The sequence below is a fragment of the Homalodisca vitripennis genome, chromosome 6 (genome assembly GCF_021130785.1).
Source record: "Homalodisca vitripennis isolate AUS2020 chromosome 6, UT_GWSS_2.1, whole genome shotgun sequence".
Lineage (NCBI taxonomy): Eukaryota > Metazoa > Arthropoda > Insecta > Hemiptera > Cicadellidae > Homalodisca > Homalodisca vitripennis.
The window spans coordinates 151039131-151062210 of NC_060212.1; the positions used below are offsets into that span (position 1 = coordinate 151039131).

Sequence of the window (23080 nt, forward strand, 5' to 3'; positions counted from 1 at the left end):
ATTGGTGGGCTCATCATACAGAAGAAGATTGCCCACAAGCGTTACAAAAGCAGTCTCAACCTCGTCCGTTACTAGGAATTATCCAACCTTAGAGACACATGTAAGTCTATGTCAAGTGAATGCTTCAGACGTTTTTGTCACATGTTGAGTAAAATATCTGTAATAGTTCAGGGGCGTTTTGGGACCTGGTCAAGGCTCGGTGAATATCTCCCAACATGCTGTCGAATTTACATCTTGACGGAGGAGAAGCTAAAAATTCCACAAGCAAATGCCGATTATTCTTCAACTCTGTCTATTCTCCGCCTTCAGATAGCGCCCCTGTCTTTACTGAATACTCCGTCTATGATTACTTAAGCAATATAACAGTAACCAAAGATGTTCTACTCAAACTTGAACGTCTTGACACCTCAAAAGGAGCTGGCCTTGACAGCTTTCCTTCGGTAATTCACTTCTTCCGTTACCTCCTTGCTGAGCCTCTGTAATGTCTAGTGAATCACTGGAAAATGGCATCTTTCCTGGAGCTCTGAAAAATTGCTACATCATAAATCCAATGGCCCATGCAATATATGGAACTATCGCCTCATCACTATTCTGCCTTGAATTGGTAAGTTGTTAGAAGATTTCATAGTGGACAGACCTAATTCATTCATATCAAAGACAATTCATCCTTCTGAACATGGCTTTGTTCGTGGAAAATCCACTATCTAATCTGATATTCCAAGAGTAGTTGTTGGCTGCCTTTCGGAAGTAGAAGCAAGTTTGTGTGGTTTGCATAGACATGGCAAATGCTTTCAATAAAGTGGGCCACTCCATCCTCTTCACCACGTTAAAAGGCAACGTGGTGGCCGACCAGTTATTGCCTTGGATATCCAGCTATCTCTGATTGATCTCTATATGTTAAAATTGACTCTTCTGTTTCCCACAAAATTTTTACTTTCTTCAGGGTTACCTCAGGGCTCTTTATTGGGCCCATAAATCTTTAATATCTTTGTGAATGAACTCCTGGATATAGTTAACTTTAACGCTTTACAGTTTTCAGATGATCTGATAGTTTTCACTGAAATTTCTTCACCTGAAGACACTCAAAAGCTTCAGGATAACTTATTTACAATAGAGGAATGGTGTAAGAGAAACTATATGTTCGGCGAAACCCCGGCAAATGCTCTACAGTCACTTTTCATAGAATCAGATCGCCAATCCTAAAATCTTATTTTATTTCTAACTCGGACTCCAAAACCCTATAACATAAAATATTTGGCAGTTCGTTTCGGCAGCGATATGCGATTGCCTATTTATATCAAATGCATTTTGTAAACATGCCAACAAGATAGCCTACTCGGCTTTATAAAAAGATTCTCTAGAGATGTCAACAATCCTATTGCTCTACGTGCTCTCTACTGCCCCCTGATGAGACAGATTGTGGAGAATGCCAACCCAGTATGGTCTCCTTATGCAATTGGTGCGAAGTGAAGACTAGAGCGCTTCATCCGTTTAGTTGGGACCATACTTGGCTACAGATTTATGGAGGTTCCTGTGGAAATCATTTCAGAAGAACCACATGTTTCTTCTCTTGCCGTAAGACATAACGTGGCTGATGTACTCTTGCTTTCTGAGATTATGAATGGCCTCATGCAATGCTCGGCTAAATTAGACTTCAAAGCCCCAATAAGCACCAGATATCGCGGTCTATTAAGTCGCAAGCATCACGCCACAAACTTTAACTTAAATAGTCCCTTAGTGAAATTTTTCCGTCTGGGAAACCAGCTTGTCCTATATTGTGCTTTCTTCTGCGATAACCTGCAACTCTTTTCCGACTAGGATTGTTAAATTTCTTACTTTAGATTAAGTATAATCAATTACTGATTGTTTATTGTTATCTTTTACTATTTATTTTATACTGTTTTATGTTATCCTTATTATTTATTGTGTTTATCCTATTGTTAGTCATATTATTTATTATTAATTGTTATAATATTTCTTGCAAGCAACCCGCCTGCCCAGCCGTTGGTGGTGGTTCGGAAGTCACCCTTAAAGCACGGCGCCCACTGCGTCCGCCCCGGCCCGGATATTGTAGGATGACAAAATATACTTAATCATATGGACACTCGCCCACTGCGACCGGCTCGGGCCAGCCCGGCCCGGCCGGGCTTTTTGTGAAGTCGAAACTCATGCAATTAAATGGCCACCACTGCGACCGCCCAAGAGCCAACCGAGGCCGGGACGGGCTGGGCCGGCCCGGGCCGTTCGCAGTGGGCGGGTGTCCAATTGATCGTATGCATTTCGAGAAGGCCGGAAGGGAGGTGATGTTATGGGGTGTGGGTGGGTTGGGGATACCCCTTCTACGTGGTCTCCTTTATCTGTATAGAGTTTATCCACTCTCCGAACGTACCCTCAGTGGTGCAGGTCGTTGTATTGGTCCCCCGAAAAATGGCTAGTTGTGTCTACTCCGACGAGAAATTTATTGAAAGAATGCGCCTTTACGAACACTTATAAAAATCCTGCACATAAGAGTTATCACGACTTAGGAATGACAGGAAACTCGTGGGAGGAGATAGCGACTTCACTAAATGCTACCGGTTCCGATATTTATTCAAATTTTTAACCTTAGAACTAGTCATCTATTATTTCACTGCTGGTATACGTATACAGGCTGATTCGTTAAAGTTTATTTATCCTATTTGAAAGTATGTTAGTTTAATTAACAATAATTATACAGCTTGTAATCATGGAAGGAATGGCTCATTGAGTAATGTTATTGCTCGTCCACCTTATTCTTTTCTTCAGCTTCTGTAAATATTCCATTTGACAGTATCAAGAGGATACATTATTGGTTCGTTATGTTCGTATATTAGTAAGTTTGATCATCAAGAATGATTTTATTATAACCTACATCACTGTTAGTATAGCACACATGATATATAAAGTTGTTTTGAGTTTTTCAGTGACGCGATCTATAGTAGTATATAATTAATATTATTGTTATTCATATTTGAAGTACACTACTACTCTCGAAATGCTAAATTTTAAAAACGTTTTTGATTTTTCATTTTGTGAAAATCTATTTAAATTATTACGATTATAAAAAAAATAGAAAATCAGTCCAGCCGTCCTCTGGTGTTGTGCTTACCAACGGCATTAATTAATAACTTTTCCTAGGCGTTGATAAATTAATAAGTCAGTTAGTCTTATTTTTTAGTCTATAAAAATCCTATTCTTAGATTCTCATTATAGAGTTACAGTCTAGCGCCTTTGGTTTAAGCTCTCAACATGATACACTGACGAGTGGTTTCTAGAGCTTCAATAATTATAGTTGCTAAGAGGGAGACGATGCCTTAGCACCCCCTGGAATAAGGAACTCCCGGGCTCTGGGGTCATGCCTGAGGGGGTAGTGCTTATTAAGCACATGGACATATTTAAGGTGCAGAATATTAACACTCTCATTTCATTCAGGTGTGATACAGTGCATGAACTTTGTATTTTATGTATGGAATTTAACTGGATGTATTTTTTATTTTTATTAATTAAATAACTATTTTTTAGAATTTTTAAATCGCCAAAAGCCTTTACATCTATTTATTTTGCATTTTGATTTCAGATGTTTAGTTGTGACGAATTAATTTTTATAAGAGCATTTACACACACACACACACACACACACACACACATGTATATATGCTCAGACATTAATTCGCAGAAAAGAGGCAACTGAAATTCATTACCATTCAAAACTAAAGTTATGCCCATTCAGTTGAAATAATAAAAACAACAATCTCTAGTACCAGAAGGAGCAGTTTTGGGTCCTTTTCTTTTATCTTTATTAATGATGTTGCTGAAGCAATCCACGAGAGGAACCTTTTTATGTTTGCCTATGATACAACAAGGCTAAGAACTTTAACAGGATAGTCTGATTTTGTTATAAACATGAATTGTCTGGTTTAATTTTCCAAAAACATTAACTCAAATTAAATCTAGAAAAAATATTGTCCGCATCCAAACAAATAATATGTGTGTCTCAAAATTCTCATGAACCTCGTCCACTGATCTTTTATCCATACACTACATGTGCACTGCACAACGTGTTCAAAGCGTGATTTCTATAAGCGTCAATAAACAACGGCAAGAAATTGGGAGACAGAAATACTGATATATCACTCATACGAATGTTTAATTTGACTGATGAAATCGGTTTTTGCTGTGGTGACATCGTACACAATAGACGATCACTGGATACATTTATATACTTTCCTGAAAAAAAAAAAAAAAAAAAAAAAAAAAAAAACTGGCTACACTCTTTTGCAGTCTTCTTACATTATTTTTTTAACTCTGCTTTATTTCGTTCCTGTTAGTAATAATACACAATTTATTTTTTACTTAAAAATGGAAAATTATCAATTTTCATTATATAGTAAGAAAACCTAATTTCGCGTATATATTACGTCTTTGGCTTGTATATTCTATGAGTGTATTTTTCATTTATTCAGATTCATCAAACTGTGAGAAAAAAAAACAAACAAAATAAACATAGAATCCTAGGCCTATATACTGATTAGTGATTACTGACGAAGTAAGAAAATTAAAGTAGAAGTGGAACGAAAAATATATCTAAGGAATATATTTTTTGTATTATTGAAATTAAATGTTCATTCAATTGCATTAACAGTTTAGTGTAACTCATCATATATAATATCGAAGGAATAGAAAGGTGACCTGTTATAGGCTTGATATTTTATCTGTATTTTGATTTTTGAACCGGATTGTTATGTGCTAGTAGAAACCTTTTAAGTTACCATCAAAATGCAAAGTGTCATAAACACAGTCAAAGGAACAGCACTTGGGGTTGCAGAATATTTGACACCTGTGTTGAAGGTGAGAGGATGTTTTATTTAGTTATTTTTTAACAGATGTTCAAAATACTTATTCAGATCCTAGATGAAGTATGTTGGTTATCTTAATAGGCCTAAGTCAAGCTAAACTACAATATAAACCACATGAAGATGTATTTTTATTTTATAATAGTTTTATTTGATTGTTTTGCAATGGCCTAGCCAGTGTTGTAATCATGAAGAGCCGCAGTATAATAAGCGTCCAACATTCGAGTGATTGATTATATCGAATCATCAATTAAAACGATTTAAATTATATCAGACATGTTTGTTTACCTTGTTAAGTAATTGTAACTGCCCAAACTTAGTATAAAGAAAGTTGTATTATTTTCTATAATCTAAAATGCATATATTTCTTTGACATATAAAACTATAGCTTTACTGTAATACAATCTTAAAAGTCTATAACATAATTCAGTTCAACATTATTGATCCTAAGTAATTGAACAATGTTAAACCATGTGTGTGGTATTTTAGTAATGCCCGCTAGAGACGGGAAATACTGTTGTTTGTTAATACCTATTAAAAAATAACTTGTTGAGTTATTACATCCCAGGGACCTGTTACTGTGTTGCATGTTAGTATACTAAAATTTAACTAAGCTACAACTATGTAACATAGAATGATTAACTAATAAATTGGGTAGGGTACCCGGACCCGGGATAAGCGGACCCGGTTTTTTATATCGAAATTGGCAACCGATATTACTTAATCATAACCATCAATATAATCAATCGATACTAATTAATCATTTTGAATAATCTATATCAACAGCTGTAAATACTTTCAAATAATACACGTAAGGTAATATTTCAATTTTACATAAGCAACATTTAATTATTAAAAATGACAGTCAATTTTAGAAAACTACACAACATTGCTTTGAAAGATGATAAGACATGTTTTCCGTGGCTTCAACATGGACTCGTACCGAAAAACCCATTATGTGAAATTTGTAGGAAAGAAACAAATGTAACTGTGAGAGGAGCTAATATTTGGTCTTTGGTTTTCCTAATTTTGGTTATAATAATTTGTTTGATCACTGTTAATATTAAATTCACATTTTAATTTAAAACATATGTTTGTTATTGGGGATTATAGATACTTTTATATCGAATGATAGTCTAGGATTTGAGATGCGAATATTAGATATCGATGATTACATTTTTCGATATAAAAACCGGGTCCGCTTATCGTACCCTACCCTTAGAATGTCCTAAAAGTCTTCTCAAGATCATTTTTAGATAAGTATTTGTTCTTACTTTTCTTGCAGCGAAACATTCTTTGATTTCCACTTTGAATTCTCGCTTTCATCTTGCCAATACAAACTGAACAATTTGGATTTAAAGGAGCAAGGCCATTATCTTGTAACTATTTAAAACATTGCTCAGTGTTCTTAAAAAGAATTTGTGCCAATATCTGCATATTCGTCGTCGTTGCTCTTGTCGTTGTCACTAGCCTTCTCCTACATAAATGAAATAACAGCTTTGATAATGACGTCACTAGTCTTAATAAAGAAAGCCGGCAATGAATAATTATCATGAATATCTGTAAGTAAAATGTCATATTCAATAGTATCGATATTTAAAATCAAAAGTTATAATCCGATTATGTTGGTGGCCGCTTATTATACTGTAGCCCTATCTCGAGGGATGTACTTCTTATTTCACCAGAAGTGCAGGGTGGAGCCAAATTGCCATCGAAGCTTGCACCAATGGCCATCAGTGCAGTCTTCTGTTATGCCATCCGCACGGCAGGTGCAAAAAGAAAAACATCCCCTCAGATAGTACCCAAATTCAAGCTCAGATCACTTAAGTGATTATATAGGTTGTGTTTAACTTTGATATTACTAGTAACATATTTATGATAATCTAATCTAAACTACTTATATCGTATAATAACTTTGCATAGTGTAGTAATATTTCCATTGCTAATATATGCCTCATTGCTTGCACGAAATGGCCTAAACTGACACTGGTTAACGAGTAACACAAAACCAAAAAACTGTTATGAAACAAATTATTCAGCCCAGCTGTTACTGAAACAACAGTATCCTGGTAAAAGGTTACCACTGAAGTACCTGATACTGACTCTTAACACTGCAGATCTGTAATGGCAACAAGTGCAGTGGTTATTATGCACATGTTTTATTTGTGTCAGACAAGTTTATCCTTCAAAATAGTATAAAGTAAGTAAATGTTATACTGTTTAGTTTGTTATTTATTTATAAATACACATATCCTAGATTGTTTTTATTCACTATAATGTTTTTATACTGTAATTTTAAATATAACATAATTAAAATATAGTGTAATTTGGTTTAAGTAGTTTAAGCGAGGATTCTTTACTCATGAATATCATGATTTAATATTATTGATCACTCGAGTGTTGGACGCTTATTATACTGCAACCTTATGGTGACCACCAGGTGGGGAGTCAGTTATTTTGAGGTATCAGTGATATTACAAAGGCTGGAGTATAATAAGTGGCCACCACCACAATTGAGTTCTTCGATATTCATGATTATCTGTACTACTGAAACCAGAATGTCAAACTGGATTACGTTATAGGTATTTCAAATTAAAGTATAGTTAAGCTATTTTTATATCTAAAACGTAATAATTTAATGATGAATAAAGAACTATCTATGTGTATTTATATAACGGAAAATACAAAACAGTGTAATGTTCATTTAGTTACTTTTTACTATTTTGAAATGGGTCTGGCAGGTTGTGACAAAAATAACACATGTACATCGCTATTGTACTTGTGACCATTACTCAAAAATACAAAAGATTTTACTTTGTTTGAATGAATTTGGAATTTTATTGTTAGGCTATTCTATACATTAAAAAGAGTTGGTAATAATTAGTTGTAACTAACTAAATGTTTTTGTATTCTATAGTTTAGGTATTTCTAATTGATAATTTTGCACCTGATTCGTTAGTGGTGGCATGAGGAAGCTGTCCGCACGTTTGGTGCCGCGTTTACTCACGTTAGACCAATAAACGTGTTGGAATGAATATTTCCAATGCTCTGTTGGCGTAGTTTAGCCACAATAAATTTGAGTTTTGCACTGATTAATTACTGTAGATAAAACTTGGATACGCCATTATATGCCTGAAACAAAAATATAGTCCAAACAGTGGACTGCAAAGGGCAAACTGGCTCCAACAAAAAGCAAAAACATTTTTTCAGCTAGGGAAGTGATGGCGACTGTTTTTTGGGATAGTCATGGAGTTATTTAAATTGATTATCTCCAAAAAAAAAAAATCATTACAGGAGCATACTATGCATCATTACTTGACAAGCTGAAGGCAGAACTTGCAGAAAAACGGCCACATTTGCAGAAAAAGAAAATCCTGTTTCACCAAAACATTGCACTGTCTCACACCTCAGCGGTTGCCATGGAAATCCACAAATTATGGTTTGAACTGCTTAACCATCCACTTTACTCACCACCAGATATAGCCCCTAGCGACTTCTTTTTGTTCTCTCACTCTCATTTAAAAATTGCACTCACAAGACAGAGATTTTCGACAAATGAACGGGTAATTTGGAAACACAATCCAGTTGGAAGAAGACCTCGAGGTAGACCCAAAAATCGCTGGAAGGACCAGGTGGAGAAGGACTTGCGGAAATTGAGAGCGGGTCAGGTGGATTGTGAAGACAGGGAGAGATGGAGGCAGCTGGTTGGCGAGGCCAAATACCACCTAGGGTATCCATGGCCATGGGAGTAAGAGTAAGAGTAAGTAAGAACGGGTAATTACCTTCATGAACAATTATTTTGCAGAGAAAAACGCTGAGTACTATTTGGATGGTTTATAGAGATAGAAACATCGCTGGGAGAAGTGTGTAGAGTTACAAAGAGACTATGTTGAAAAATAACACAAATATTTGAGAAAAAATGTTTTGTATTTTTGTTAGCTCGGAAATTTTTCAGACCACTCTTCCATTATAATATATTATAATACTGCACAAGCTGTTGCAGATGGAAGAGTTCAAGTCTAAACTTGTGGAACTCATATTAACTTGCAACATAAAAACTGATGTGTCTGTTGACATTTAACAAAGGGTTTTAAATTACAAACATACTTGTATAATATACTTATATATCATTTTAATAAAGGTACATTTTCAACTCAAGTATTGCGTTAAATTTTTTTTTTTGTTTTAAAGGAGAAGCCGATCCCCTTTTAAGCCTTATTCTGCCCGTCCTCATGGGCCACTGGCCTGTGCGAGGATCTTATCAAACAGAATAAGGGGGAGAGTCGATACAGTACAAGGTCAATGGTACTGATAAAAAGTGCAAGGGTCACAGACAGGATTCGAACCTGCGCTATCTCTAACTCAGACTCAAAATCCGATGTCTTAGACCGCTCGGCCATCGGCACTCCCAATTATATACTAAGTTATTATATTATATTATTATATTAAGTATATTATTTTAAAACTCAATATATTAATTTATAGATTTAAGCATCATTTAATTTTGTCAATTAAGTAAGATAACTTTAAGCCTATAGTTGATATTTTAGCATTGCACGAGTGTATTGAAAAGGTAATGTTTTTATCGAAATTCACAGCTCTGTGTCTCAAAACGTAGTTGAGTCTCAGTCATAATTTTTGGAGGGATATTCTTATTAGTATAAAGAACATTTTATAAAATATTCACTTGTTTTCATTCAGTCCAATTTTAGATATTAACCTATAAAAATTGGCATTACTGTGCTCTCATCTATTTTTGAAAAGCTGTAGAAAATAAGGAGTTCATTCTCAAGACTTAAACTTATGCTGCTGGTAGTATTACGAGTGCTCAACACATAAATAAAATTTTACTTGTGAATCTCTTCTTCTTCCTAAAAGTTATAGTCATGAAAATTAAATTTTAACATTTTTTCTGATTTTTTATAGAAAGGGTTTCACTGACTTTCTTGCATGATACAGAAATTAAAATAGTATCTTTTTGAAGGTTGTTTCATGCTAAACTCATTGGTTTTAAAATTATTCTAATATCTTTAAAAGATACTGTGCAAATAAATTTTCCATAAACCCTGTTTTTCCATTGAATTTATTGAACCGTCATTTTAGCAATGGCTTCCAAATAAAAAGTGTGGCTTACAAATTTTTTTCAAATGGATTTTTGTGAATGTCTACCCGTAGGGATTCCATGATAAAAGAATCAGGAAAATTATTAATGTTTCGTAACAAATTATATTTATATTGGGTGATTTGTAATTGATTGACCCTGATAAGATTATGATCTGTGTGGCTTTTGTAATAATTACAATTATTGTAAGGTCTTATTTTACTGGATCTATTCCAGTGGTCTGTCGTAAGAGCTGTAAATGAATACTGAGACATTAGAGTTGTGGTGAAAGACTATTTTAATTTTTCAAATTTAATTTAAGAAACATTGAGTAACAAATTATTTCTTTTACTGAAATTTAAAAATCTATACAATGTATCAGTGAAATTATTTTTTTCACTGTATTTGCAGTCCATTGTAAGTTCTTAGCTTACTTAGCTTATTCTCCTTAAGAAAACTATATGTTATTTTAAATAGTGAAAATAGAAATAACACAATATTTTGTTGTTCTATTTGTATGCTGTCGATCTCATTATCTGTTTGTCAGTTTTATCTGTAGCCTTATCAGTAGCTTATCTAATGTTATATGTTTGGTGGTGCATCAACAAATGTCACAAATGTGCCTTGCAGATAACCATGATAACTACTGCAAATCAACTCAAATATAATCAACTGGTTTTGGGAGTTTCAAAAATTGTTTATGCGTCTTTGTAGTATAATCATTTTAAGACAGTCACGAAATGAAATTATTGATTAATAAAATTAAACATTATGTTTTAAGAGTGAAAATGTGTGTGTTTGTTGTAGTGTTTTATAAGTCAAGAAATTAAGGATTATTCTGTAATATTACTGTATCAACTTAAATTTTGTTACTATTGAAAATTATTCTGAAATTGAATGTTATTAACCCTCCATCAGGCGCTTAAAATTAGAAACACCATCAGGCGCTCACGGATGTTTCCTCCAGGTTAGCGAATAATGGATATCATACTCGTTTAAAACTGTTTTTATTTGTTTAAATATTCATACTCATTTAATTACAATGTAATATATTCATTTTTAGAGATTAAATAAAAATTACTCTCTTATGTAATGAATTTTCAATAAGAAACGAATATCATTCCTAGGGCATTTGTTAAAAACACCTGAAAATAGAATTAGCAGGAAAATAGTAGAAAAACTGTGGTATAGTAAAAGTGACATTAAATGGATCACAGAATTAAAAGAAGATATGAGAGAGTTACAAATTACAGTAGAGGATTTAAAACACAAGACAAACACATTGAAGATATTGAATGACAAACACTCTACACTACAACTGAAAAGAAACAAACAACGAATAGGAAGAGTGGTTCCGGAGGAGGAAAGGAAATTACGCTCGGAAAGGATGAAGAAATATTGGGTGGATAAAAGAAGAAAGACTAGAAAATATAAAGTGACTAAAGTGGTCCAATGTAGGCCATAAAATTATAAAAAAAATGAATTTTCAAAATAAGAAATTCAAAATCTTAAAAAATGTTATTGTATAATAACAACATTATGTATGTTAAGGAATAATGCAATTAATTGTAAAAATGTTTAACCTACTGTAATAATACGTGGAAATTAAGTTAGTTTTTAAATTCTTACAAAAACAATTTACTTCAATTCTTGAGATATTATACAATTGTAATGTCAATTATACTCTAAAATCAAAATTTATTCTTTATTAAAAATTTTTTTAAACACTACACAAAGTTTCAAAACATTTTCTCTCTGGTTCTTATAACGACAATGTTCACTCCATAAACAGTACTGAAATGTTCCCTATCACACGGGTACTGTACTGACAAGTCTCTCGTCTTCATTCTCCATTTCACAAAATTGAAATAAAATATATTGTACAACTTAAAAAGAAACCATCACAGGTCACATATTTAGGCGCACACGGATTATTACTCCATAAAAACTAAACACAATAAGGTGCTTACGGAGATTTCGTCCAAGCACTACAAACACAACATCGGGCGCTCACGGAGGAATCGTCCAGTCACGCACAGAAGTAGACCTCATATTGACAGATTTTGACAAAGATAAGCGGGAAGCTATTGTTTCGCTTCCCCGAAAGATGCTCATGAAGTACACTGCGGGAAACGACTGCCAACATCAGAAAAGTAGTACTATTATTAATAATAAAAATACACAGAGGAAAACTCCGTTTAGCGCCCGATGTAGGGTTAATAACATTTTAGGTGATTATTATAGGTGTTAGAAAGGCAAAATGAACCAAAAGTAGTAATTAAAAAAAAATCAATTAAGCAAACAAAGTAATCTTTTGCCCTTATCTACTGTTTGTATTAAACAACATAAACCTAGGTATTTATCATAGGTCCTGGATAAGTGTAAATTTAACCTTTTTTTGTTTAGTTAAACATAAATTCAAATAATCTTTACATGGTCTGAACGTAATTTTAAATACTACCTCGAGATATAAATTAAGGATCCCTGACATAAAACCAATAATTCTCATGATCTAACTAAGTATTAACTGAGTATAGAAAAGAATGACTACAATTCAATGAATGCCATACTGTTGAGTCATAACATTCAGAGATTTGATCCACAAGGATAATCTCTATAACCTCCATAGACTGTGTCTGCAGCACACATCAGTTACGACATATATCAATATTAAAATACTTAACATTTAAATATTAATAAACACACAATATTATTTGAAATAGCTGTATAATATAAGGGCAATGAATTGTAATTAATTATTGACTTATTAATTGCATGACAGGAATCAAAGTTCCGAGAGACTGGAGTGATTACACCGGAGGAGTTTGTTGCGGCAGGAGACCACCTGGTCCACCACTGTCCGACATGGCAGTGGGCAGGCGGAGATGAGGCTCGCACTAAGTCCTATCTGCCACCCAACAAGCAGTTTCTGGTCACCCGCAATGTGCCGTGTCCTCGGCGATGCAAACAGGTATGTTGTGATACTTAATGTCTTTATTGAAGACTAATTTAACCCTCCAACTAGCCATATAGTAATTCCTGAACTGGCAAGGCCATTTTGGTCGATTGGCAAGAGGTTTTCTAAACGGTTATAAAATGTACATGCTTCATGCTAAGATACATTTATACATTAGACTTTGCATATTGAACTGGGAGAAGTATCAGCACTCACAGAAAAAAAACTATCTTGCAAAAACTAGTGGTTGCTGAGAAATTCTAGCTCAAGATCACATATATCAAGTTCCCTGCTTCTGTATTAAACTATTTTGGAAAAGAGCAGAATAGCCAAAAGATGCAGATTTTATCATCTAATAAAAAAATGTGAAACACTGTGTAAAATAATATAAGATGTACATATTACATACTGACGTATTATACGTAGATACAAACACAAAAAAGTTGCAAATAAACCAAAAAAAACCTGGTTTTTGATAAGTCAATTATAAATATTGTTTTGTATTCAAACACAACAAATGTTATATTGTACTAATCCCAAATTTATGTCATACTAGGTAAATGGATATTTGTTATAGCTAAAAAAATTGACCTTAAGTAATAAATATATACAAGTTTTGTAAAATTTTGTTTTATTCGTGATAAGTACAAGGTTTTTGCTAATTCAATATTTTTTCAATATTGTAGAATATAAGCTTTTTATTGATATGCAGGGTGAACAAAAACACCTCTCTGTACCCTTTTGAACCCTCTGTAATCTGTAAGAGATATTTTTGGAGTTTGGGGGTTATTTTGGTAAATTTTTAAATTTAAAGGTGGGGTGTGTGGTACCTTATTTTAAAGGCATCTTGACACATAAAAAAAGTGTTCAATTTATCTTGCTGTAAATGTACAGCTTTAACAGGATTTTCTATTGTTACATTATTGAACAAATTATGAAACTCCAAAAGTAACCTAAAATAGTTGAGGACCTACCCTTCCAATGAAAGTTCAGTTCCCAAAATATTTCGACACTTAAAAATTATTTACATTTTTAAAATTAAAAAATATTCATAACAAATAAATATTAAATACAACCATATGGTTTGCATTGCACCAAATGAAAGGTACCGGTAGTAAAAAACAAAAAAATTATTGTACTTAAACTTTGGCTTTATCTCAAGCAGTTTCAGTTCTGTAGGCAAAAATAACAATTTCAAATGATTTAAAGCGTTTTATTATTACAATAGGTTGTAATAAGATAGTTGAACACACTTCTAATACTTTGAAAAGACCTTCATTTAAGCCCACCAACACCTTATAGATGCTCAAACTGTTTCCCATTGTTGCCAATGCAAAGCTCCACTTGCACTGACTGTGTCTAATCTAGTAGAGAAATTAATGTTCACTATTAATACACTGCCAAGTATAGAATTAAGCACTTTTTTTGTTTTGCCCAGGGTTAGTTGTATTATATCCATAGACATGTTGTTTTACAGATGGAATACTGTAACGAACAGGAGATTTTATTAGAGACAGAAGATGCTGATGGGATGGGTCGACACTCACAACATTGATCCTAATGCAGGGCTGAATGAGAAAATATTGGAAATGACTCGACAAGGATGTATTATATCCATAGATATGTTGTTTTACAGATGGAATACTGTGACGAACAACAGGAGAGGTTGATAGAGATAGGAAATGTTCACAGGTCAAACCTCCTATATCTGCTGAAGATTTTAATAATTTTTTTTTGTAAATGTCTCTAATGTTGTAAAATAGTAATAGTATGAATGTTAATTTAAATGCAGCTAGTGCCATTGATATTCTGAATTCCTCGGGTATAAATAATTCTACTATAGGCCTTACAGTATTTTAAGTGGTATGAGGTTAGTCCTGCTGATGTATACTATATTGTTAATAGGCTAAGTAACTCTAAGTCTGAATATGTCTATGGTTTGTCTAATTATGTTTTAAAGAATATTATTGTTGTGATTATGTGCCCCTTAACTTATCTTATAAACTGGATGCTCAATGTTGGTATTTATCCTCAATGTTTAAAATTAACTGTAACTGTACCTGTATATAAAAAAAGGTGATAAATCAAATGTCAACAATTACCGCCCTATTGCGCTTGTACCTGTAATATCTAATATAGCTGAAAGTATAATTAAATCTCAGATTGATTATTATTTTTGAAAAAAATCATCTACTTGTACCAGCGCAGTTTGGCTTCCGACAAGGTCTTTCTACGACTAAGGCAGTTGGAAGTGTTGTTTCTTATGTCATTAATGGGTTTGAGAATAAAGAGGAAGTCAGTGCTCTGCTTCTAGATCTAAGTAAAAGCTTTTGACACTGTGTCTCATAAAGTTTTAATTGAAAAGCTGGAATATTATGGAATAAGAGGTAATGAATTGTCTCTACTTATTTCTTATCTCTCTCTAGCAGATTCCAATATGTAAAATTGAATGACAGTCAATCTAGTTCTAAGCAGGTAACAAGCGGGGTTCCCCAGGGCTCTGTACTGGGTCCCTTCTTGTTTATGGTATTTATTAATGACCTTCCCAATTTCATACCGAATAAGTGTGTCTTGTGTGCAGACGGCACTACGTTGTTTGTGCTCTGACAGATCTCATGAAACTAGTGTAGTTATGACCAATTATATGAAAGAAAGATCTTACCTTTGGTTCTCTGCAAATAGCCTATGTGTCAATGAAGACAAGTCTGAACATATTATTTTTAGCCTATGTACTGTTATCGCCAAACAAGTCAGTCAAGCTACTTGGTATTACCCTTGACTCTAAACTTTCGTGGGGAACTCATATAACCTCTCTATGTACTCGATTGTCCAGAGTTATTTTTCTCTTAAAAAAACTTAAACTATGTACTAGCTCTAGTTTAGTTATTAAGGCCCTACCATGCTCTTTTTCATACCCACCTTCAGTATGGTACCCTTCTCTGGGAGAATTCTAGTTATGCTGCTGATGTCTTTCTGTGCCAAAAGAAAGCTTTACGCATTATTTTTAATAAAAAAGCCTACTGATTCATGTAAGCCTGTCTTTGTAGAAAGTCGTATTCTTACACTTCCTTGTATCTTTGTTCTACAAAGCCTTATGTATGTAAAAGAGAATCTTGATGTATTTAATGTGAGAATTCATGATTATAATACGAGAAATAGAGAATCTAATTGATTTTAAAACATGTTAGGCTAAGTAAAACCCAGCGTACATATCTTTTTACTGGCGTAAAGCTGTTCAATAAATTACCATTGATTGTTAGAGACATTTCCTGTAAACATTTTAAAACAGTTAATGTTAAAATGGCTAAAAAAAGGCTTTTTTACTCTTCTGTTGACGAAATGTTACGTTGTAGTATGGACAATTTATGTTTTTAGACTTCTGACCTGTACTTTACCGTATGCAATCTAGTATGTAAGCATAAGCCCAGGAATTATGTGCTTTGTAGTCTGTAGGTTTATTGTATTTCTACAGACAAAGGTACACCTTTTACACTGTCAATACATTGTATATGTGGGATGACAATAAACATCTTGATTCTTGATTCTAGACAGAAGATGCTGATGGCGGATGGGTCGACACTCACAGCATGGATCCTAATGCAGGGCTGGATGAGAAAGTATTGGAAATGACTCGACAAGGATGTATTATATCCATAGATATGTTGTTTTACAGATGGAATACTGTGATGAACAGGAGAGGTTGATAGAGACAGAAGATGCTGATGGCGGATGGGTCGACACTCACAGCATGGATCCTAATGCAGGGCTGGATGAGAAAGTATTGGAAATGACCCTGGACGAGGATATCAATGTAAATAATTACATTATGTGTAATATATTATTGCCAATTAAAAAAATATGTGAGATCTAGATTGTTACTAAATCCTGTTGGCTATGCATTAGTGAAGGATATCACTCAAGGGTTTTGAAAAATTTCATCTGTCTGTCCGCACAATATCTTGAGAATGAACTGACTTGACATTTTTTATGAAGCTTTATTTTCTTATTTAGACAACATATAATATAATTGTATTGTTTTCAACTGAACTTTTTAAACAAAGTTTCCTTAAAATATTCAACTGAAATTAATTATTAATACTGATTTAAAAATAAAATTACGTTTTGAATATATTTTATGTTTTTAAAATTTAAAAAGCTGCATCAGTATTTTAATTATAGCAAAACAATTTTAGGCTTATATTATATTATAAAAGTCTTCATGTTATAAAAAAACAATAGTGTCAGTTTAAGGTGGTTGTATTAAAAATGTTTCATGTTTTATGCGTAAAAGTATTTTTTCCTGTGTTTTTAAGTGATTATTAAAGCCTGGTTTTTTGGTCATGTGCGACAAACAATGTGTCAAACCTAACGCAACTAATACAGAGATAATAATTGTTAGAAGCAATGTTTGATGACTTGGAAAATTAAAATAGGGCAGATGCTATGAAGCTTTTTATGTTGTTTGGCCATGTTTATAGATAAAAGAATTCACGATATGAAGAAATTTATATTTAATTGCATTACTTCCCTTTTTAACCATTGCCTAATTTTCATTAATTTTTCAGCTAAATTTTCTTTCAATTTTAGTGTCAAAATGGCAAAGATTCTTTTACAGATAACTTTAGCCCGTCGTCAACAGATGTTAACATAAGAGTTTTGGTAGGATAGGAAGAGCAGGTATACATTTCATGCCCACTGGGTATTTTGTCAACTCCAAAGAGATTCGGTTTAAGGTGTCCAGTGCTGCCAAATTGCAGAAACAAAGTGTAAAATAGACTCAGTGAAAGCAATAATGGTTTGCATGTTTTATAGGATTCTCCAGTGAGGAAAGTGTGTGAAGTCCAGGACAATGATGACGAAGATGATGATGACGATGATGAAGCAGTTGACATGGAAGAGTTTGAGGAGAGTGGGATGCTGGACATGCAAGATGAGGTGAGGTCATGTCAAGGTTAAGGGTGGGACAGTTCGGTATATAATCTCTCATAATATACAGTAAAACTGTAATTATCGTAAGTAATAAGCGCTTAACATGTTTTGGATAACCAAAATTTCTGATAATACGAGGTTATGTTAACACGAAGAACTTCCAGAAAATGTAGGCAGGTATATTAAAATTATAATATTATTGTATTATATGTAAGGAACAAGAACAGGAATGGAATGTTCTGGAATCTCATTTTATAATCTACCATTTGTATTATTTAAAAGGAGAAAGTAGAGCATATGACTTGTAGTTTAAAAAATATATTTGTCCAAATCTTTGTGAATCCCTCTGAAGCAGCATGGCATCTTAAGCTTGTTTTCTCCAAAGTGTCAAAGTTAAAGTAGAGTTCAGATTTGGTTAAAGTATTTGGTTTATTTGTTGGTTACACCGAACCAACCTTGTGTATCAGCAAAATCGATACTGAAACTTAGTGCACTGCAAACCTCTGACCTGCAATGCTTGGACTGCAGTCTGCCCCACGGTATCGCTATGTGTTGGTAATTGTTCTCTTTATTTTTCCACACTGTATACATGTATTTTCCAAACATCACAGAAAGCAAGGTTATTAGGTATAATAATGTCATGTCGACACATTGAAAAACACAGAGATAAAAAACAAAGGAGCTTCAAATAGGTGGTAGCGATGAATCATCATCGAATTTCTCGCCTATCGCTAGCAATGAAATTTTCTCTAGACCCCTACAGCTTTCCTCATGGCATTTCCTGGAAATACAGATGGTGACGATAAACCTTCACCTTTCCATTTGGCGTAAGGGTTAAATACAGTATTACAGTTGTTTATTTTATTTGAGAATGAATTAGAAAATCGGAAACTTTCGACCGGGAAACTGGGGAAAAACCAGGAATTTGAAAAGAGGTTTTGAGTGGCCGCACTTTTAACCTTTTAGAAATAACAAAGTCAAAATGTCTCTGGTGACCCTTGATATTGAGTATTTCAATTTCTGATTCATTGAATTTTGTTTCAAAGGACAGATAAAATGGTAATATAAGTGTTTGTAACTCTTGCATGTTTATTTAATCTAGTAACATGGCTAAGGATCTAAACAAATCTAAGATTTAATTTCAAGTAATTGATTTTTATACATTGTTTTTACTTTGATGAACTATATGAAATACAGAAACCATTTCAATTGTTTTTATTTATAAACCCATAACAAGAAATAACTTTTCAGGCCACACTTGACGTTAAGAAAGATAAGGCAAAAAATGGTAGCTGTGAAGATGGTGAGATTGTTAGAACCAGGACATATGACCTTCACATAACCTATGACAAATTCTACCAGACTCCAAGGCTGTGGATTTTTGGGTATGATGAGGTAAGTCTGAAACTGAGTTTCTAGAATCTCCTAATATGTTTACAATAGCTGTGATATATCTGTATCATCAATGATTGGTTCATGTGTTAACAGTATCGCAGGCCACTGACAGTGGAGCAGATGTACGAGGATGTTAGCCAGGACTATGCAAAGAAGACAGTAACGATGGAATCACACCCTCATTTGCCTGGACCTCCTATGGCTTCGGTACACCCTTGCAGGTGAACTGCTATATCTTTGATTTTGAGAAATGTTGATAGGATACTAATGTAGTGGCTCAATAATATTTAAATATTGCGTACAGTAATACTTTTTAACATTGTAGCTTGGATATTGAGTGTATAACCCTTTGTACACTGAAACAGGAATGCTACAGGTCAGGGAAATCAGGGAAAAGTCAGGGGAAAAAAACAGGACTGGAAATCAGGGAAAAGTTAGGGAATCCGGTCTCAAGTCAGGGAAAAGTCAGGGAATTTCGACGTTCATCAGGGAAAAATAAAATCCCTTCTAAATATAATGTACCTTCTTTAGCTCTGTAATTTCTATGTGCTACTAATTACTTATGGTGCAGTGTTCTAAAGTATTTTACTTCTGTGTTGTAAAAGATCATTAAGTCAATCTTTTTGTATGTATTGAAACTGTGTTCACTTTATTTTTTGCTTTTTTATATTTGCCACCCTGTTAGCCTCAACATCGCTTTTTTCCACCCATTAATTGCCAAAAACCCTGGGGATTGCGTCGAAAAAAGTCAGGGAAAAATGAAAAATTTGGTCTGGAAATCAGGGAAAAGTCAGGGAATTTCATTATTGGACTCCTGTAGCAACCCTGTGAAAGCAAGTTGTATCAAATTGCTCTAATGCTAAAAAAAAAATAATAATTTTTAATTTTTTCGAAGTTATATATTTTTTTATGTTTATTGGTCTTGCAACTGATGAAAACATATGATAGTTTTTGTATTGCTTTTATTTTATTTACATATGAGTACATATACAGTTAAATATACACGGCAGTATATAAAGTACAATAAACGTTCCTGAAAGTAGCAAAAGTTATCACAACAGTAATATATATTATTTATACAAAATTAGTAGATAATGAAGGGAACAAATCCATGACAAATATGGAATATATAAAGAACACAAAAAAAGGCACACTAGTATTGGACTTGTGTGTGGTAAATCTCAAAACACTCATCTGGATGGAGGGCAGGCTTGGCCTCACATGTTTTACATAGATATATAGTTTATCACATTATCGATATGAATAACCTCGCACAATAGGTAGCTAAAGCAGTATAGCAGGTTATAAACAATAAACAATACACAGCGGCCGCCGGCAGCTGACTGTCATGCGCGAGTATTTCCGCTTAGAGCGTACAGCTTGCTCACTGGCGATGGTGCGGACTGACAAAGCAAACCAAAGTTTCCGTTGTGATTGGTCCCAGCTGTTTTGATGAGTCACGCTTCACATTGCGTCATATTAAAACACCAAATATTTACTCTCAAGCATTCTGGCGGCAATTTGTTGAACTAACATAAATATATATTGCGTTGTCAGGGGATTCCGCGATCTATTCCGCTTAGAACGTTTCGAGTTAGATTTACTCAGCGGAATATTCCGCTTACAGCGTACGAAGGGTTAGGTCAACATATGTTGGTTAGCCAAAAACACGCATACCTAGACAAAGCTCTTTTTTATAAGTCATAAGATTTAAATTGATATGTGTGGCTCAATGCCCCATCTCAGATTGACTGTTCTACATTAACATCTTCACTGTTACACAAGTTATGTACCCAGGGTCGTTCGCAGTTTTGGCGGACCCCAGAAAAGATATTTGGCTCGGCCCCGGCATGTCCTGCCACCCTCCTCTCAACAAGTGTGGCGGGACTGCACTGGGTCCCTTGAGGGTTCAGACCTGGTAAAATTGTCAGAAAAAACCGGTCTGAGTACAGGCCTGTATGTACCAACAATAGAACAGCCAGAATAGTAGTAAGTTGCTTGCACCTATGTGTTAAACTGCGATACATCTCTAGCTACAAAATACATTTTTAAAACCTTCACTGTGACTCAGGTCTTGTACCAACATTAGGACAGCTGTAGTAAATGGTGTGCACTGTAGTCAGTGTGTTAAACCTGTGATACGTCTCTATCTGAAAATTTAGAAACATTCACTTTGGAACCTTTGCCATTTAAATAGGAATGATGAATTGGATGACCATATGATTGATAATCTTCTTCAAGTTTGTCCAGTCTGTCATCACCACTTTGTGTGTGACTGTTACAGATATGCTGAGGTGATGAAGATGATAATCGAGAAAGTGGGAGGGAGGAGGAGAGTTTGGTGTTCAAATGTACCTCATCATCTTCCTGAAGTTTGTCATGTGTCATCACCATTTTGTAACTGTTACAGACATGCTGAGGTGATGAAGAAGATAATCGAGACAGTACTGGAGGGAGGAGGAGAGTTGGGTGTCCACATGTACCTCATCATCTTCCTGAAGTTTGTCCATGTCTGTCATCACCATTTTGTAACTGTTACATACATGCTGAGGTGATGAAGAAGATAATCGAGACAGTACTGGTGGGAGGAGGAGAGTTGGGTGTCCACATGTACCTCATCATCTTCCTGAAGTTTGTCATGTGTCATCACTATTTTGTAACTGTTACAGACATGCTGAGGTGATGAAGAAGATAATCGAGACAGTACTGGAGGGAGGAGGAGAGTTGGGTGTCCACATGTACCTCATCATCTTCCTGAAGTTTGTCCAGTCTGTCATCACCATTTTGTAACTGTTACATACATGCTGAGGTGATGAAGAAGATAATCGAGACAGTACTGGAGGGAGGAGGAGAGTTGGGTGTCCACATGTACCTCATCATCTTCCTGAAGTTTGTCATGTGTCATCACCATTTTGTAACTGTTACAGACATGCTGAGGTGATGAAGAAGATAATCGAGACAGTACTGGAGGGAGGAGGAGAGTTGGGTGTCCACATGTACCTCATCATCTTCCTGAAGTTTGTCATGTGTCATCACCATTTTGTAACTGTTACAGACATGCTGAGGTGATGAAGAAGATAATCGAGACAGTACTGGAGGGAGGAGGAGAGTTGGGTGTCCACATGTACCTCATCATCTTCCTGAAGTTTGTCATGTGTCATCACCATTTTGTAACTGTTACAGACATGCTGAGGTGATGAAGAAGATAATCGAGACAGTACTGGAGGGAGGAGGAGAGTTGGGTGTCCACATGTACCTCATCATCTTCCTGAAGTTTGTCATGTGTCATCACCATTTTGTAACTGTTACAGACATGCTGAGGTGATGAAGAAGATAATCGAGACAGTACTGGAGGGAGGAGGAGAGTTGGGTGTCCACATGTACCTCATCATCTTCCTCAAGTTTGTCCAGTCTGTCATCCCTACAATCGACTATGATCACACCAAGAATTTCTCCATGTGATCTGTTTACATAATGGTTTACCATTTTTATATGAGTTGTGGTGTGTGCATTCCATTAGTATTGTAAGAATTAAATTAATGCTAATACTCGTCACGTTTTCATGCTTTATTGTTATCTCAAAGCATCAGTTGAGCAAACCAGATCTGTCCAAGTTCACACACAACACAGGTGGTCACTAGCCACTTTAATTTCTTGGTTATTTATTTTAGTAATGGCTTTTGAAATATATTTTACATTTAGCTTTTTAAAGAATTTATTAGTCTTGAATATTAATTTTTATGTTGATATGATATGTTTATACTGAATTGCCTTAAAGAATATAAGGTTTGAATAGATATATACAAAGAAACTAAGAAATGCTAAATA

At 34.4% G+C, this 23080-nt stretch overlaps 1 protein-coding gene across 1 annotated transcript; it reads left to right on the forward strand.

The window, feature by feature from the left end:
• The first annotated feature begins 4491 nt into the window (after nucleotides 1-4491).
• Nucleotides 4492-22803, forward strand: LOC124365019 (ubiquitin-like-conjugating enzyme ATG3). The gene is made up of 7 exons (XM_046820905.1): nucleotides 4492-4866; nucleotides 12755-12943; nucleotides 16602-16739; nucleotides 17741-17863; nucleotides 19109-19252; nucleotides 19346-19473; nucleotides 22564-22803. Exons 1-7 carry the CDS (start codon nucleotides 4795-4797, stop codon nucleotides 22712-22714), a joined length of 945 nt encoding a protein of 314 aa, XP_046676861.1. The 5' UTR covers nucleotides 4492-4794; the 3' UTR covers nucleotides 22715-22803.
• Nucleotides 22804-23080: the final 277 nt, after the last annotated feature.